General features: G+C 38.5%; 1 protein-coding gene across 21 annotated transcripts in view; it reads right to left on the bottom strand.

The window, feature by feature from the left end:
* SOX5 (SRY-box transcription factor 5) overlaps window positions 1-19,014 on the bottom strand; it is a 644,424-nt gene that overhangs the window by 129,779 nt on the left and 495,631 nt on the right. For all 21 annotated transcript variants that reach the window (XM_068655012.1, XM_068655050.1, XM_068655039.1 and 18 more), the window contains one exon: window positions 16,855-16,923. In XM_068655012.1, the coding sequence (XP_068511113.1) occupies window positions 16,855-16,923 (69 nt within the window). The remainder of the gene's footprint in view (window positions 1-16,854; window positions 16,924-19,014) is intronic.

The raw sequence follows: 19,014 nt of genomic DNA, 5'->3' as shown, positions 1-19,014 counted from the left end.
AAAATGCAAGGCAATCTCTGCTCACCTTGAAGAGACCAGAACTTGACCTTCACAAACTTTTTACCTGTTATTCACTCTATTTTTACTGATCAGATTTTCTATGTTAAACTCTGCTGATGTCATTGGAATGACACCAACACAGCTCTGACTCTGAATCCAACACAGCCTGTCTTCTGTGTGCTTCTCACCTCATTCTCACCCCCACAATCATTACAGCAGGTGCTCGATTTCTATCACTGAAATGGGAAATTCTGTAGAAAACCAGTAAAAAAGGAGACAGAAGATAAAAACCTGGAAGGCCTGAATCACTGCTAACTCTGCACTTCAGTTCACATTTTGCATTGTGGCCCAATGGGAGATGACTGACAATCTGGGTTCTGTTCCTGGTCCTGGCAAGTAGCTACAGTAAAACAATGTGCAAGCTGCTTCCCCTCTGTCCTCAAGTCCCCTGGTCTGAAACCCAGGATGTTTAAAGAAAAAAGAAAATAAATTGAAACAAACAAACAAACAAACAAAACTCTTACAACATCCAGTGATATATAAGATCTGGAACATATACTACTAATAATATCCATGCAAATGGGGTGTGGAATGCCAGTAGAATATAGTGATTCAATGTTATTTTTCAGAGCTATAACTAACCACATGGGTTCAAAAGGTAGAGAAGAATCATACCTAGCAGTTATGAAAAGGGGGGTGATGCTTCTGGAACATGCACACGCATTAACATTTGAATTTTAAATCACCAGAGCCTTCTGACATCTCTTTCTACTATTTAATAGGCTGTAACAACAATTTATCACAGTTCCTCTAAGATATATAAAACAAAAATAGCCAAGCATTGTGGGAAATCTACAATGACAAAGCTTTCTGAAGTAATCTGAGTGAAGACAAATCACAAGTTCAAGAAAGTGTCCTTCATGTAAGTATTTCAGTTTCCTTCTGAAGCAGTAAGAACCTTAGAGATAAGGACCAAACTTCCTACCCTAATCTTTATTTCTAAAAAAAAGGATTGGGCAAATAGGCTCAACATCTTAAGGCCCACTTTTCCCAGGGACTGGATAGAATTAGATCTGAGTAGGTTTATCTCAATCGAACTAGGATAGTTTTTATTTAAAAAAAATAAATCCATATTTTAACCAGCAAAGTTTAATCCTTTCTTTTCCTGCGAAAACTCAGATAAGTTTGATTTTGTGCCTCTCGCTGTCTCCATATTCCAGGTATTATGTCATTGCACATTAGACTGTGTCAACACACCGTGACTTCGTCCCCGCTAATGCAAAACCTCAGAAAACATGGAGCCAGAAGATAATTTCAGAGCTCTTTTTTTTATTTTTAATGTAACTCGGTATTTATCCTTCCATATTTCTGACATTTCCATTGAGCGATAGTCCCAAAACGAAGAAAATCAGTCTTTCGCATGCAAAGCCGTCTTAAAGCAGACTGTTGAGTAGCAATCCTTCTGGGCAGGTGAGCTTCATACATGTCTCAAGAAGCATCACTGTCTTGTGAAATCCAAGAACAGCAATGACAAGCTTCCAAGGGAGCCTCCTCAAGTCCCCTGTTGGTGGAAAGAAGGCTTAACCTCGCACAAAAGGGCTCTTCCTGAAGGAATGGGGAGATGGATGATGGCTGAAAGCAACGTGGGTGTGAGGCTCCTAGAAATTGCCTGCATACTCTAACAAGAGCTGTGTGTGAGCTATGTTTGTATGCCTGAACTTCAGAAGTGGTTGCTTTTAGAATAGTTTTTTTGTTTGTTTTTAATAAAATGTCAATTTTTTGCATTTAGTCATTAAAACAGTGGCTTGGGTTCCTTGAACATAAAGGAAATTAACACAGAGAAGGAACTGTGTGGGACCTGATGAAATTGTTACATCATTGCCTCTTCTGCATCTCATTGATTTATCTTTATGCCAGCACAAAGTGGCTGTAAATGCGCATGTTCTGATTTTATGATGTTTTATACTAGCACAGGAGGAGGGAATTTCAGGCCTCTGCCATCTATGATGTGTTTAGGAAAAAAAAAAAAAACAAAAAAAAATAATGCGTTTTGAGTCAAATAATATATTGAACTACACTTAGTGTTTACCTACCTAGTGCAAAGACAATGTATTTTAAGAGAAAAAAACAATTTAGGAAACCATATTATATGCCATTATTAAAGTCTCATCTTCCAATGTTAACTACTGCATGATAAAGCAAATAGCAGTATGAGGAGGGGTTAACATTTATAAATTAAATGCCCTTCAAACACTCTTTCTGACAGTTATCTCTGTATTTTTCACAGATGCTGCCACTGCCACAAAGTTAGGCACTAAAATAGATACAGCGCTAGTGTCATGTCTCAGCTGTGCTGATACCCCTGCCATTTTAACTACCGGTGAGTCTGCACCAGGAGAAAAAAAAACACACTTTCTATAGATGGATTCTCAAGGCACAGCAGATGACATTTCAGAATTTCTACCAACTGATCAAAACAACAGAAAGCCACCAGCAGAAGGTGGGTCTCAAGCTTAATGCGAGAGAGTCCATCCATAGCTCCCCACGTATGTATTAACTCTAGTTAAAATGAAAGACTGAAATGATGCAAGTTACTCCACTTGTGCAGATTCACAGGACAGCCTGTATAGATGCAGTGTTCTCTGGAGGCTTTGCTTACCCTGTAAATCATTACACCTATATTCTTAATCATTTGGCACAGTTCCCAGGGCATACATTACATCTCTTCTTACTGACACATATTTGTATCTGTTCACCTCCAGGGCTTGTAACCAATAAATGTCCTGGCATAAAAAGAAGGGCATGAGAACAATGTATTATAGGGGAGCAACATTCCATCAGGATACTTGAACAGCATGGGCCAACTGAGCTTCTAAGAAATACAGTACTAGCCTTTGCCTTTTGGCTTGCATTGCTTCTCTGGAAATGCCTTAACAACTAGTGAGTCAAGAGGATCATACCGGAGAGTACGGAAGTTCCATTCTAAACAAAAACTAGAAACATGATTAGATGTTGGTACCATGAGGTACTGATTTACATGTACCTTCTCCTTACAATGCACCAAAGCACTTGCCACAATGGACCAGACATCCCAAATGCATTCCCATGCCTAAGGCAGGAAACCTCGTTTTTAGCAGTGTGCTCTCCTCAACCACAGTTAAGGCTGTGAAAGAAAAAAGACAGACAGGACAGACAAGATCTGTGCTACCTATAACACACTGGACTGAGATGTGCTCAGCAGATGCAGAACAAGTGCCTAGCTCCCAATCCTTGGTTCCCCCTTCAGAAACACTGAGGAAGGTTTTCCCAACAGTATGGCAATATTTGTGTGGGCAGCAAGGGGAAACACTGGAAAAAAAGACAGTTTTTTCTGCAGAACATTTTGCTCTTTTTAAACCATTCCCATGGCTGCATCCAGGCTTAGAGGGGAGTGTATGCAGTATTGGGAAAGTAAAAAGAAATCAGGTCTGTGGCAAAAGACAGGAGAAAAGGCGAACGCATGAACCAAAAGAGAGACAGACTTCAGCAACGAGGGCAGAGAGATGGAGGGCATTTGTGAGAATACAGATTACATGTGCAATTCAATTAAAGGCAGTGGCATTATTATCACAAAGAAGAGTTTAATCAAAGTCTCAAGAGATCTACCATAAAGGAAGCCCTTGCCTTGCTGCCTTGGCTGTATGAAAGAAACACCTGTTACGCACAACAAAAAAAGACAAAACAAACAATAGGTATAGAAGAGAGGCCATGGTTCAAACAATGTGAATTGGAGAAGCACAGTTTTCTCTAAATGAAGGGCTAGAATCCTATCAAATGAACAGCTGGGGAAAGCATAATTCTTTATATTTGAAGGGAAGTTGCACAGATTATATGATGGCAACAAATACAATATACGTATCTGAGCTCTGCTTCCTAGGCACCAGAAAGGACAGGAACCTCCTAAGATATCCCTGAGTGGAAGAATAAACTTGCTTGAGCCCAGCTCCAGGAAAAAAGACAGCCTGCTTTCAAAAGAACACAATGGACAATTTTCCTCCCATGGGGCCTTAGCAAGAGTTTCTGCTAAGAGGATACTGAGCTCAAACAACCCTCACAAAAGATGCAGAGACAAACTTGTGATTTCAACAAACCCACTCAATATCTGAAGGGGATGTAAAAATACCTAAAATTGATGCATTTATTTTTAAATAAGAAGCGTAAATATTATTTCCACAGAATACAGAATTTTATGCCAGTAAATTGATTACACTTTGAATTTCTTTATTCTAGTTGTACCCAAAAGAATTTTGTAACTATGCAATACGAAATAAAACAAGGAAAGTAGACTTAAATAACACCCTGAAACTCATGACACACTATGCTAAAATTCTTGAAAAATTGCGTTTCAAACTTGCCTTTCATCTCAAGTAAAGAAGAAATACCAGAAAAGCAGCATAACTCTAACTCCAGCCACTACAATGTACCAGCTCTCCAGAACTTTGCTTCCGATCACAATGACAAAGAAACACCTGCGTTTAACATGTCACTAGGGAGCTATCGTACCCAGGGAAACCTGCTGCTGCCAGAACCAGGTTCTGCAGAAAAATAGAGGCATCCTTCAGAGGTGAGTCTCCAGTTACAGAGCCATCCAAAGAATCACAGAAGTGGAAAAGAGGAAAGCTTGAAAGTTTTAATTTTTTTTCAAGTTTTCTAATTGCAAATAATTTGAATCCATTCTTGCTTACTTTGTATCTCAGTGCATGCATCAGCCTCTCTGCATCACTGGGAAACACTGAGATCATCAACGCCTTGATCTAAATTAGGTGTTGTATCTGTTTGCCATGATTTCAGCTGAAGAAGAACTGTCAACAGAGCTGAAGAATTCATAAACTCTTGAAAAAAAATCACATCTAAGATCAGCTACAATTTGGTAAGTATTAACAACCTGTGGTGCCCACATGGAAAACATCGTGATTCCTTCCTCTTTAAATCCTTTAGAGACATTAGAATTTCACGTGTACATAATTAATCACGTTTTTAATTGCTATCTGAATCAGGGCATTCCAAATGCACGCATGAAAATATGCACCTATGTGTGTTTATGGCTATTAAGGTGGCTTAGTTCTGTGTATAAGGTGTGAATGTAATCGACAAGTTGTTTTATATATGCTTACTTGTTCCTCCAAATTCTGACTCCTGAGTTAAAAAAAATGGAAATGATTCTTAATTTATACTTAAGTGATTCTTGAGGATGCAAAGAAATTCAAACTCATTACATACAGTATATATATAAGAAAAAACTCACTGATGCACTGCAGTTCAGTCATACTCAAACCGCAAACACAATTCTACAAACAACGGGAAAGATAAGAAAATAAACTGTAACTACACAGAGCTTTACAGGGCTAAATGCTTCAACAGGTTTCCACCAAATACTCAGAACAAGAGACACCTCAACTAAAAGATCTATGACTTTTAATTCTATACCGTCAGCCTCCATTATGTTGCTAAAATATAATGATTGTGGTAAATTAGGAGGAAAGTATTGATTGGTGGTAACTTGTGATGATAATCAATTTGGTCCCAAACCCACTGAGGGAGAAAGGGGGGAGCAAGTGGAGGGCATTGAAAACATCAAACTCCATTTTTGATATAGCAAGCCCAGACTCAACAAAGGCACCAATGTAATCAGTCTTCCTTTCTGAGGACAGCAATATAAAATATTCTCTAATTTGATGGAGAGAGAGAGAAAGAGAGGGAAAGAGGGAGAGAGAGGGAGCAAGATACAGAAAGAGAGAAACATCATAACATGGGCTCTTACCCACACAGCCAGGTAACTTTTCTCCTGCTAACATAGGAGAACATATCATTACTCCTGTAACTCAAATGACACTGGCATTTCTCCCATGCTGACACTTGAGGGTTCAAACGGTGCTGACGTTATATTATAGGCGGTTGGTATATCAGCAGTATGTGCTTTCAGGGCCATCAAAAACACGCAGAAGCACAGTTTAAATAGCACTACTTTGAATGAAATGTCAAGGACTCAAAAGTTAGGGAATGCCAGAATTAAGGTTGTCCACATAACTTTAATTTTTCACTCTTGTGAGTGCAGTCTACAATTACATTATCATGTAATTCTGCTCCCCCAGGATACCAGTTTTTATTCAATATGCATAACGGAGATGTATGGTAATAAAATAAAGATACCCATTGAACCTAATTCTGCCACTTTTAGTTTTCAAAGACCTCTCTTCATTATCGAACTAATGTATTTCTTTGTATACAATTTTTACAGCATACAGAAGTATAGAAATCTCTTGATCATTTCTTTCCAAATCCATTTTAAATTGCTATCTATGAGCAATTTTGTTGAAACTAACCAAGTTTCAACTTTAGAATAATGTGCTGAATGCTGTCAGTTGTCTTTCAGAGTAGTCAAACTGATAAAATCTATTTGGTAATACACATATTTCAAATGTGTCAAATACTTATAAACTCCAAGTACTGTAAATTAAATTTGTTCCTTTCAGTTCTTATTATTACCTTATTCACTTTAATTTCTTTTCTTTTTTTTATCCTTTCTTTTTTTTTTTTTCCTTTCTTTTCTTTTTTTTTTTAATGTTTGCCCTGGAACTTCAAATTCTTTGACTTCTACGTACAAGAAACTGATGCATACTTCTTATCCTCTTCAAAGAATATTTCTGTCCAATTTGGACAAAAATCTGAAAACGTTCCTTACAACTATTTACCCCATTAAACATTTTACTCAACTTTCTTCTGTGGAAGTTGACCTTAGATACTTACAAAGTACAATATGCAAAATCAAGACTGAGAGTTACAAGATCTGTAACTCTCCAGTTCATCTTTGCTCATAAGAGACTTCCACTAGACAACTGCACCCTTCCCTCTCCATCTTCTAAATCAGGCTTCACTCACATTGCCTCTTCAATCTCTACCCTAAAGTGATTACACTGTTTAATCTACTGTTCCTACAAATACCAAGCATAAGTAACTGCCCTCCACTTTAATGTATATGGTACAATTCATATAGCTGGCAGAAAGTGGACAAGAAAAGCAAAACAGTTTCTGCTGGCCTCTTGCATGCTATTACCACCAGCGGTGAGCTCATCTTGTCTCCTGAACTATGCAGGGTAAGGCATCATCAGACAGATGTCTGAGGAAAATCCGAAGTGATGAAGACAGCGGTGTTGATTCAGTAGGTGGAACCATGCTCTTCCCTATGAATCATTTTGAGCCATTATTCCAGCAGAGCTTGAAGTACTCTATTTTGAATGAGCTGTCAAAATGAAGTCGTGACCACTTAACATGGCAAGAGATGAATCAGAAAAGCAAGGCATTGCCAGCATAAACTAAATGATCCTCAAATTTCTCTCTCTTGATAATGGAGGTATAAGAGCTGGTAGCAATCCAGAATGTCAAACATAACCTGTATTTCAAATATAACCACTTTGGTTAGAAAAAGAACCCTTTTAGATAGAAGAAGCTGGGCAGAATCAGATGCTCAGATGCAGTGCTTAGAATCATAGCATATAAATAACGGCCCTTATACAGCAACACTGCCAGTGTTGCTAGGACAAGAGTTGCAAACCAGGTATCAGTCATGATAACTTTTTTTTGTGTGTGTTTTACTAGGGGACATGCGTCAACACTATGCCTCTCCTGTTCAAATTCCAATTTAGGAAATCATATGCACTTCCTTACATCTACTTGTTCTACTGCTTTACATGAAGACCCACATCTACACAATGTTTGCAGGGAGAATTCTAACAGGTTAACTCCTATAATGCTTCTTAAGATAGGCTGAAAATTATTACCTCCAGCAGACCAGCCAAACCATACACTGGCTGTTACTTCTGTCATTACTGGAGTCAATACAAGAAAATGTACTTTCATGCCTCAGTTCCTGCAGGTCACAATTTGGTAATATTAGTATCACCAAACCTTTATCGAAGTTCCGTTTTCTGTTCATGCTGTGTATCATTGAAAAGTGTAGCAACTCCTATGTAACCTTAAAACCCATTTCTAATTTTAGTTAATGCTACGGAATCCCAAATATATTCCATAAAACTGAAGAAGAAATAAATAACATCAGAATTTGACTGAATTTCATTATCTTTGGGACCCTTCAGGCTGTCAACATGATACATAAGTCAAATATTGCTTGGCAAAAAACATGGGTGAAAACCACCAATTTATAGAAATCTCTAGAATGATATGCAGTAGTGAATTTTCAAATCTGGGTTTGTTTTGGGGGGTGAGACCCTACAATAATTGCTCTCAACTTACGTAGCTGAGTCATTTTGCAACTGGTGACCGTTATAACGATGTTCTCGTTTTCAGAGCCAATGTGATGCCACACAGTGATTTGTCTGTTAAATTGAATCTTTGCCTCTAGATAGATAGATAGATATAAAGTTTATTTTGAAATGTCTCCTAGTGCTTCTGAGTCTGACTGATGCGAGATGTTATTTTGAACATGCCAAAGCATCTGAACGGCTCCAGTCCTTTCTCTTCAGCGTGCATTCCTTGATAAGTGGCAAAGCTTCCCACTTATCAGTCACTCAAAGTGACTGTGGCTGTCAGTTGTGTACAAAGCGCAATCAGTTTGGAAGCAGAGACACCAGCATTTTTCTTCTCAGCTTGAAGCAAACACGTTTTGACTGCTAGTCATTCAATTTTAAAGCATCTTCAATTAGGGGCGGATGAAGATATAAAGAAAACACATCCTAAACACCTCCGCCAGCCAGCAGTAAAAAATTTATTGTTATCTCCTGCTTTACCTTACTGAAGAGGCAGCAGTGGCAGCCTTTTTTGGCTGCACAACAGAAGCGCTCATGACTGCACACAGTCCATTTGGCCAAGATCACAGCTATAAAGAGTTCACATTCAGCTTCCCAAGCTACTTACTCAAACTACTGTGGTACTTTCTGCTCCTGTACCTCTGCTGCATGCTGCATAAATACCTGCATGGGTATATGAACGAGAACATAGCTCACACATGCACAGGTCCACTATCTCACACATTTTGAACAAAAACATTTGCAAAATGACATATGTACTCTATAGCCAATAAAACTCTAATCAAAACCATTAAATGATCATGAAAATATTGACAAGGGAGGAATTAAAAAAAAAAAGGAGAGAGTTGGCAGAAAGGAGAAGCAGATGAAGAAAAGGGTAGGCAGCTGCATGAGGAAGATCACAGTGTCAGACAGCTAGAAGAGGAAAGATGGGGAAAAATTGTGGGGTAAACCTCAGAGATGCTGAAATTAGAGAGGGGGTCTGAAAAAGCAAAGAAAGACAGGGCACTGTAAAGAGGTCTCAGAGACAGCATTTGCTTAGGGGAGAGAGAGGCCAAGGTAAGGCCTTTGCCTAAAATGTTGCCAGCTCTGACGTCCGTTGGTATTTTTCTTACAGTCCAAGCTGCTGGAGTATTTTTATTACTTTTAAATAAAAATAAGTTTCTGCCCCTCCCTTCTGACTGTGCAAGAAAATATGAAAATCTCAGTAACAAAAAAGGAAATTAAGACAAAAAGCTAAAATTACAAGAAAGAACGTTTGGACTGCTGACACTGGAGAAAACTTCATTATCAGCAAGTGTTGTAATCGTGTAGCTCAGCATAGGCAACAAGCTGGTTTATCTGATGAAAGCATACTCTTGCAATCGTAATAAATTAAAGTTTACACAAATCCCACAGATTTTCGTTGCATGCATTGGTGCAATTATGCCAGTCAGCAAATTTGGGTTACGTAAGAATGTAGGAGAGGCCAGGGACTGTAGAAGATGCTTGTTATTGAGATAACTGAGATAATCTTTGGGAGTAAAACTGTGGTATATCAGTGGAAAATGCTCCTCTGCACATAAATAAGTGCAGCTAAACAGATCATCAAGCTGCAGTCTTTTATATGACTTAACTTTTTGGGTAATGGAAGCCAGTGAAGGCCCATAGGTTACTTTAAAGTGCATGCATCATATCCTTCAGCAAAACACATACGTTATTTGCTGAACTCAAGAACTAATTAGCTCATTCTGACTTCTAGCCTAGATTTTTCTTCTCACTCCTCCCCCTTTCCTATCTCCTCCCCAAACCTCATCTCTCTCTCTTTTTTTTTTTAATTTTGTTTTGTTTTGCTTTTTCGAATAATTAATTTCCCAGGGGCTTTTCCCTGCTCAAGGGACAGGCAAGTTATTCTGATAGCTGATAGGACATCAGCTGCAGCGCTTTTGTGAGAAACAATTGTTTAGCCTCTTTGCCGGCAACCTCAGTTGTTTGGGAAGAGGTTGCAAAGTCATGGGAAAGGCTGCAGCGTGACTCCTTCTTGGTCCTGTCTCACTAAATCCAGTATGCCCATGTTTATAAGTTTCAGGAAAACAGCTGCTCCTGACACATGATGAATTTGGACAAAATGTCCCCAACCTATCTATGAGCCTGTTTGGTTTGACTGTGCAGTCACAGCTCGTCATATCCACACTGGCAAAAAAAAAAAAACAAAACAAAAAAACAAACCGGTTCAGTGGACGGAGACTGTTCTGAAAACATTTTGCAGTGTGAGAAGGAAGATACTTTCTCACAGTTTCCTACTGAAGAAAGGTCTCATTAAACTCCCACTAATATGAATAAGAGCCTTTTCACTATGTTCAGTGGGAGTTGGATCAGGCCCTCACTTCAACAGCTTTATTGTCTACCAGGGAAACCTTTTGTCCTCACCTCTCTCTGATATGCAAAAAGGACTCTAATTACAGAAGAACTAATACTGTTCTGCTGTGCAATGGCTTGCAAAGGGGTCGTAGCACCATGAAGCACTGCTCTGCTGTCACTGACTTCTGAGAAAATCAAAATTCCCAGGCAAAACGATAATACAGAAGTAACAATCATTACTAAATCTGTAACCAACCACTTGTGTAGTGGTTGCTCATTTTTGTGTCTTGAGTGAAGGATTCATCATCTATGGCCCTTTAAAGTCTCCTACAGAAATCTGGGTTACAGGCATATAAGCAGCTAGGGAGCAAGAAAGAGATTTCACAAGTCCTTAAGGCTGCACTGAGTAAACACTAGCAGGGCAAGAACTAAGGGCAAGGATCTCTACCCTCCAAATCATAGGCACAAACTACTCCAAGTATTTAGCCCACGGAGTGGCCTGCTGGAGTTTGCTTTCCAGCCAAACACAGAAAATGAAACAATGAGCTGTGCTGGAAGTATAATTTAGAGTGCAAACTTGTTGGGGCAGGGAACAAATCTCCAGATTTCTTCATGTAAATTCAAACAGTCAGTGTCTCCTTGTGTCAACTCGTACTTTTTACAACTAAATTTCATCTGTTACCATGCTAATCAAAATCTCAATGTTTTCTCGCACAAAGAGAATGCAAACAGGCCTGAACATCAACCAGTCAGTTCTGGATAACAGATGATTGCTCACCTGAGCAGTTCAAAATCAACAACAAATCTAAACAACAGAAAAATTGTCTCCACAGATAACTGTACGTGTAAATTACGGTATCTAAAGCACTGTGGAAGCAGGTCTCCTTACTAGTGCTTTGGGAGGCTGGAATCAAACCAGAGCCTCTTTGTGTGTGGAAAGTTTTGACAATAACAACTGTGTCATTTCTAACTTGACATTTTAGGCGTAAGAAATATTTTTCTGAACTTCGTGTAACTCAGAAATCAAATCCTTCTTTCCTCCCCCCCAAAATATAGCTAGATTTTGAAAAATAGATCTGGCAACAAAAGCAACTAAGCATCTTGCAGAAAATTCCAAGTGTTCAAGATTTTATTACATTCCAAACGGGAACAACACCTTGAACCTCAGAACTTAATGAGAATGGGAATGTTCTGATTTGGTAACATATTAGAGCAGCCAGGCCTCGCCATCTACCAATGCAACTCATGGGGAAAGGGACACTGCCAGCTGACAACGGGTGGGTAGTATGGAAATACGTATCCATGCTCTCGGAAGAAAGCCTTATTTGGAGCCAGGAGGACACCCAGGGCAGCTAAGGGATGCAGAAAAGACAGGAAGTTTGTAACCTAAAGAGACATGGAGTCTGGAGGGTGGTGGTGCCCACAGTCCCTGCCAGACAAGCCACCTCCAGAGCTCAAGCCCATCCAGGCCTGGGTGAGCATTTCACCTGGGAGCCTGCCTCTGGAGGACTAGGGCAAGCCTGCCAGGTGCCACCAAGCCCTGGAGCTGCCTGGAGCTTGGCCAGGAGCCAAGCAGAAGTCACAACCTGCCTGGCCCATGGCGCAGGCCGCACACACGGCTTCCTAGAGCTGCATCAGAACTTAGTCATAATCCACGCATTCTTCAGAGCTTTATTTTCAACAGAAAAGGTGTCCCCTCAGAACATCTTTTGACAAGTCTCTTTTTCTGAAGGAAAACAAGAACCCTGTATTACAAAAACACAGAGTCATCAAATGATTGCTGTCTGGCAGGAATTGCCCTCAAGTTTCAGATAGCACTCAGTTCTTGGGCTAATTACATTGCCCAGAACTTAATACAAATTAGTAACCAAGTACTGACAGTGTAAAACTACAAAGTCAAACAAGATCAAGGCCCAAGTGCTAGAGACACTGTAAAGCAGCACTGTTACTACTTGCTGCTTCGAGATCTTAATTTTACATTATTGGCAACCTGAAGTGTTCTAAGATCTTAAGCTGGGCTCTCCAAAAAAAAATTTGACTAAAAATCAGAACAGTTTAAAAAACAACATTTGGCCTCCGTTTTGTTTGCCTTCTAATTTTGGAATTTGTAGTGTTCATGGCTTCAAGTTTTGCCTGGAAATATGAGAGTTGGAAATTTACATTTTGAATAAATGAAAGCTGGCATTTTTGTCATCACATGACTCCAAGAGCTGTGGCTTGAGGAAAAAAAAAAAAAAAAACAACAACAACAAAAAAAAAAACACTGTCAGTGTTTTATATAAAATAGTGAGATTAGCAACATTGGTTTTATCACAATATGAGCTGCAAGGTTGACCTATTTTACCAACCATGCCCTACTGAATATGAATTGCTTTATGAATTTTAACAACTGCATTTCATTTATAGTTCAATTAAAGCGACTTTTGTCACTGAGCTTCAAAGCAAACTATTCAACCTTCAACCTAGGCTAGACTTCTTTCTCTGAGCAAGTGGAAGGTATATACTGTACCATGGCACAAAACTTTGCATCTCAAAGACACTCTTCAAGGCAAGTGTGCTCATTGCCTGTACTGGGGACCAGCTCAGAACCATGAAAAAGCAGCATCTAGCCTTCAAGTTTCTTTCACTCTCTGCCCACTTGATGAGACTTGATGAGCTATGGAGCCCCAGACTGCAACACATTTAAAAGAATACCAGGAAATCACTTGTGGCCTCACAGAAGAAGACAGGGAGGTGATGTGAGATCCCCTAAGGCCTTTAAAGAGAAAACCAGATTTCGTCCAAGAACTCACTGAGCAATACTTTGTGTCTGCATGTTCTTTCCTCAGTCTGTTCTACAGCTGCATATCACTACAGAGCTATTCAAAAATATGGACTGAAATCTTCAAGGCTGTTGATGCATGAGAGCAAACAGAACAAAATACAAATTTAAGTTTCAGTTCTGGTTAAAATAACAAGACCAAGCTGTGCAGGACAGAAGATCCTAAAGACTCTGCAGGCAGAAACTACACATGAAGATGAAACAGGACTGAAAGCAGTGTGCATGCGAGAATGCATTCCAAAGTAGCATAAAATAAGATGGGAGAAGGTTGAATTCATTATTCAGAGAAACTAAACCCCCTTCACAAACTAGGTGTAGAGCATCCCAAAAAGCAGATAAAAATTATTATAACAATTTGCCAAAACATAAAATCTTGTATAAATCACGTTTTAGCATTATGAGGTTCTATGGATTCTTGATTTTAATCTCATCAGCAACTTTTCTCCCATTTAGCATTACCTTTTACTTAACTCCCTAGACAAAGACAAGCTGCTGGTCTGTGTTAATGAAACCTCTTTCCAGTTAGTTCAGAAGGGATGGATTTGAAAAAGACATAATGTCAATTAGACACTCATGTGCCAGGTAGATCCTTCTATGCTCAAGTAGCTAAGGCATCTTTCCTCAGCATCACACAAGTGGCTAGTTTAATTGAGATGTAGTTATACTCAGCATTTGTAGTTCTCTAAGGAGGCGAGGTACATTGCAAACTCTCTCTGCTTATGTATTGCGTGCATATTGGTGACTGACTGTGCTGGGCTAAGGAGAGGGGGAAATGCTTCCAAGTTAGCGCTCTTAGAGAAAAGAGTCATAAATCATGGGGTCAGCCAGGCTATATATTTTTTTTTTTAACCTTAAGGTATTATGTTTTCAATACATTATTTCAATAGTGATTTTTTTTTTTTGTGTAATAATTTATTTGGAATTATGGCAACTCTTACAAGATTAGAAAAAATTGGCTCAAGTAAAATGAATCCTTTGTCATAAATAGGTTGTGTTCATAACTGCAGCCTAATCATTCAATTGCACATAAGTCAAATAGTTATCCAGACTTTGTAGGAATATTTCCCTGTCAATAAATCTAATGCTATTTAAAAACTCTGGGACAATGTGACAGAAGCCTCTCAGATTAATTATGGCAAGGTCAGAAAATCTGAACTCCCAGCTACCTTCATGTCACAGTTTTGTTCCACCCACCATAACCTGATTGTAAACTCACCAACCGTTTTAAACATGGGCATGTTGGGGTGATTTCATTGTCTCCATTTATATAAGATGCCATATTTCTTCAGGAATTGCTGCTTTGCTCTGACAACAGTCAACTAAGCATGCAACTGAGAAGAAATGTATTGCTTTGTATTCATTGACAGTGTTATTATTATTATTATTATTTTAAAATGCTTTTTTCTCAGTGACTTAACAATAATCGGACTGCAACTAGGGTTTGCAAGACTACAAGATGATACAGACCACAGAACCGTTAAGAGGCAGACAGCATAATCAAAATTTCACTATAAATAGATTATCTCTGTGGGAATGAGAGGACAGTATTGTCTCTCTGTCTGTTCAATTCTTGACCTGTATCATGTGAACATCCAAAAGGAGGGTGCCCCAGATCTGATGGGTTTTGTGTGAAGTGGACCCTGGAGGTGAAACTCTGACCTTGAAAGGGTCAATATTTCATCCTAAATCCTTTGGGACAGGTCTCCAAATCATTTCTTAGGCTCGCAGCTTGTATCAGATGATAGCTAGCTGACTTTCATTTACTACTGACTTAGGTCAAACTTGGATCAGAGATCAAGAGATGAAAGACTCTATATCCCATTATCAATAATTGGTGTTTTCTACTACCCTAAAAAAGACATACTTCATTCTTATCTACAAGACCTTATAACTTAAAAGGCTTGAGGTCAAATTATGTTACTTCACTTTACTTTTGTCCACTGCTTATACAACAATTTCCTCTATAACTCTCATAGCTAAATAGTAAAAGTGTAAATAATTTACTTGCTATGGTAGAAATTCTGTATTTTTTTTCTTTATTAGCCTTATTAAAGATAATGCAATAAAGAAAAATCCCTCCCACAAATTTTTTAAAAAATATAAGAATAAAAACAAACAAACAAAAAAACAAACCAAACCAAAACCAACCAACCAAGCAAACAGAGGTCAAGGCCAATCCAGGCCTTTCTAATACCAAAATTGTTTTCAACAACAAAGCCCTTCTTACATATGTTGCCTTGTAACAGAGGGACGGAACTTCCCCAGAAGTTTTTCATAGTTACAAAAGTCCTGATGATGAAAGAATACCCGCTGAAATAACAGCCAGTTTTCTGGCTAGTGTGAAGCCATACAATTTTGAGGGAATTATGTTTTCATTGAGAAGCTAAGGATGTGGCACATAATTTTACGCAACTATTTCTAAAATGTTAAAGAGATGTTTTGGAAGGAAGATCCTGATGTTACTTTACTAACAGAACATAACATCCACTTCCACAGTGACTTGCATTGCTCTGTAAATAACGGCATACTTGAACAGTCAGAAACTCAACCATAACTCTAGATAGCTGTAAAATGTCTACCCCTGCCTTTCTTATTCTTTGAAAAACTTTATTGTCAAATTTATTTGCATTGTTCACAAGACAGGGCTATGCATATATATACCTGCAAGAGAAGTAATGAAATACAACCAATGGCACAAAAAGAAACTTTCAAATGCTTTAAGGAAAAAGAGGTTTAATAAAGTTCACTGGTTACACTGGGTTAACAACTTTTTTCTCCTATTAGGAGTAAATGTGAAGATACCTAGGATTTTCACAGTTGCTCTCCAGAATCTAACCAACCTTTTGACTAGTTTCTCATTCAGACAATTACTTCACCCAGTGTTTTGAAAGTTTCCAGACGTTCAGCACCTCAGGCAGCAGGAAGGAGAAACATTTGATTATAGATCACTGAAGATAACTGCTTCAGCAAAACCTCAAAAACAGAGCTGTCAGAGATCCACTCCAATCCAACACTTTTTGGCAATGTTTTTTTTGCCACTCCTGATCTAAAGTTGAAGAGCAATTTCAGAGGATTTGATCCAGCAAACCCTTGCTAACACCATCTTGCTCTCTCATCTGCTTCCTGATCCCTCTAGGTTCAGTGTTAACCACACAAGGCTTTACAGAAATCGACCTTACAGAATTTTTTTGCTTAATGACAGTTAACATTTTCATGTGTTTTTCCATAAATAAGATGTAAACCACTGGCAGAGATTTAAACAAAACAAAACAAAACAAAACAAAACAAAACAAAACAAAAAACAACTATGACAATAATGGCTGAGGGAAACCGTGGGGGAACAGAAAGGAAATAGATAACAGGGGCATGGGTGGAGACGCAGTCTCTGACCTGGATCTGTTGCTGAAGAAGGTTAATTTTGTGTTGCTGCTGCAGGAGCTGCTGCTGTTGTCTTGCAATCTGTGGAGAAAGTGCACAGAAGAAATGTGAGATATGTATAATCATTCATGGAGTTGCTGTATAGTCATATTCTGCCCTGCCTAGTTCTTTAACCTGCACTGTTAAGCTAATAAACCTTTAAGGGTGGGTGGCAACAGCAAATACTAATGTGAAAGGGAATCTTACGGAAATGCTATCCTGGATGTTAGGAGAAGACTGATGCAAAAATCTCTCCTCTCTCATAATCTGAAAATGGCACACTGAAGTCACTAAAAAGAGAGCACTCATCTGCTCCTCCCTGCCGGAAAAAGAACAATACTGGCAGTGAAGATGGAAAATAGTAGGGGAAGGCAGAACACTCCCCCCCCCCCCCCAAAAAAAAAAAAAAAGGAGGATGGGTAGTAAAATTCTTTTTATATTTAGTGCCACCTATTCAAAATTTTCCATGAGAGAAAATGTGACACCCAGGAGGCAGTGGGTGTATTTCATTGGTGTAGAAACAGATGCAAAGAGACTGGAACTAGATATGGGAAAATCACTTTGACTCTCTGTGCTTCAGTGGGTACAACATCCGCTGAAAGAAACTAAGGGGGCAGAGTGCAAGTCTACACAGCTCTATGCTGAAAGATCCACACAAGTGGATGTAGTACTTGTCTCCTCTAAAAGTCATGTGTGTTTTCCATAAGGACTTCCACCCTCTCTCACCATTTCCTAAATGGCTGGGAAGGTAGGTACATTTTGCATACAGTGAAGGAAAATGCAGACAACAGTGTAATCAAACTAGAGTTCTCAGAAAACTGATGAAGATAAACCATTATATGCCTCAAACTGAAAAAGCAAACTTGAAAAACTTTCATCCAAGTCATCACAAAAGCTCTGCTCTCATGAATAGCTAGCCCAGAAGTACAAACATTAAGGAGTTAAGGAGTACTGCTATTCCCCTGTGATATGTGTACACATCTCAGGGTCAGATGGGAACTTATACATACTTACTGAGAGGAATTTTGTGCATTTTTCCCTTTAGGTATTTTCTTTCATTTCTGTTATTAAACTATTAGCATAAGAAACACTTGCTCATGTAATTCCACATATAAAAGATTAAGCAAGTATTCTCTTTTTAGAGCCTCTCTTTAAGCAACCAAAATATTTTTTATCAATTCATTTTTTTGAAAACTTGGTTATTCTAGTTTCTATATAACAGAATTATATACTATTTCTTAAATTAAAAGAAATTCTAGTTATCCTAATAATAATCCTGCAGTAATTTTTACCTTCTTTTTTCATTTTCTTTTTCACTTTTAAATCATTCAATAATCCTATACAAGTAATGACAAGGGCAAAGGAAGTAGCTTCTGTGGGATGTCTCCTCATGGAAGAATCTGGCCAATTACACCTTCACACCTTCATCCACATTCTCCATGTAAATAACAGTGTGATACAACTTCACTAGTTTAATATTTAAGTCACTTCTCCCGCTCTCCCCAGGTGAGATTTCAGGCCAAAATATACAGGATTTAAAATAAGGCTTTTAAATAATCAAAAACAGGGAAAAACAAGGCTTGAATGTCTGAGGATGTCAGCAATGCTTTAGAATCTTAAGGTTTGTTTGCTGCCATACAAACACTGAAGTATGACAATCACGACTGAATTCACAGAGATTTGTGAGTTTCACAAAAATTCACATTCAAGTTTCATTACAAGCTGAGATGCATGCTCAGACCAAAATCTTCCAAATAAGAGGCATCAGGATAGACTACTGACAAAATTTTAACCCACATCTGTGGGTTTTCTGTTCATGTTCAGGTGCATAAATGGACCTTCACTTCTGTTAAAATTTGTGTGGTGCAAATTTGTTAGAAAAGTTGTAGTTTTGCATAAAATATAATGTGTCCATGTGTTCACATTGGAACTGTTCATGTGTGAAAACATGTTTGCATTTTCAGTGGAGGGAATATTTGTAAGAGCTGAAAATCAAGACTCTCAAGTGTAAAAGAAAAAAAATCAAACTTGTTCACTAACTTTATATTATTCTTCCCCACTTTTTCCACAGTTGGCAAAACAATCTTTTTCATTTGTCACATTGCAACCCAAATGCTACATTTTGTTCCTATT

This window comes from Anas acuta, chromosome 1 (genome assembly GCF_963932015.1).
Source record: "Anas acuta chromosome 1, bAnaAcu1.1, whole genome shotgun sequence".
NCBI lineage: Eukaryota > Metazoa > Chordata > Aves > Anseriformes > Anatidae > Anas > Anas acuta.
Note: the sequence above shows the minus strand (reverse complement) of the source record. Positions and strands in the feature narration are given on the sequence as shown.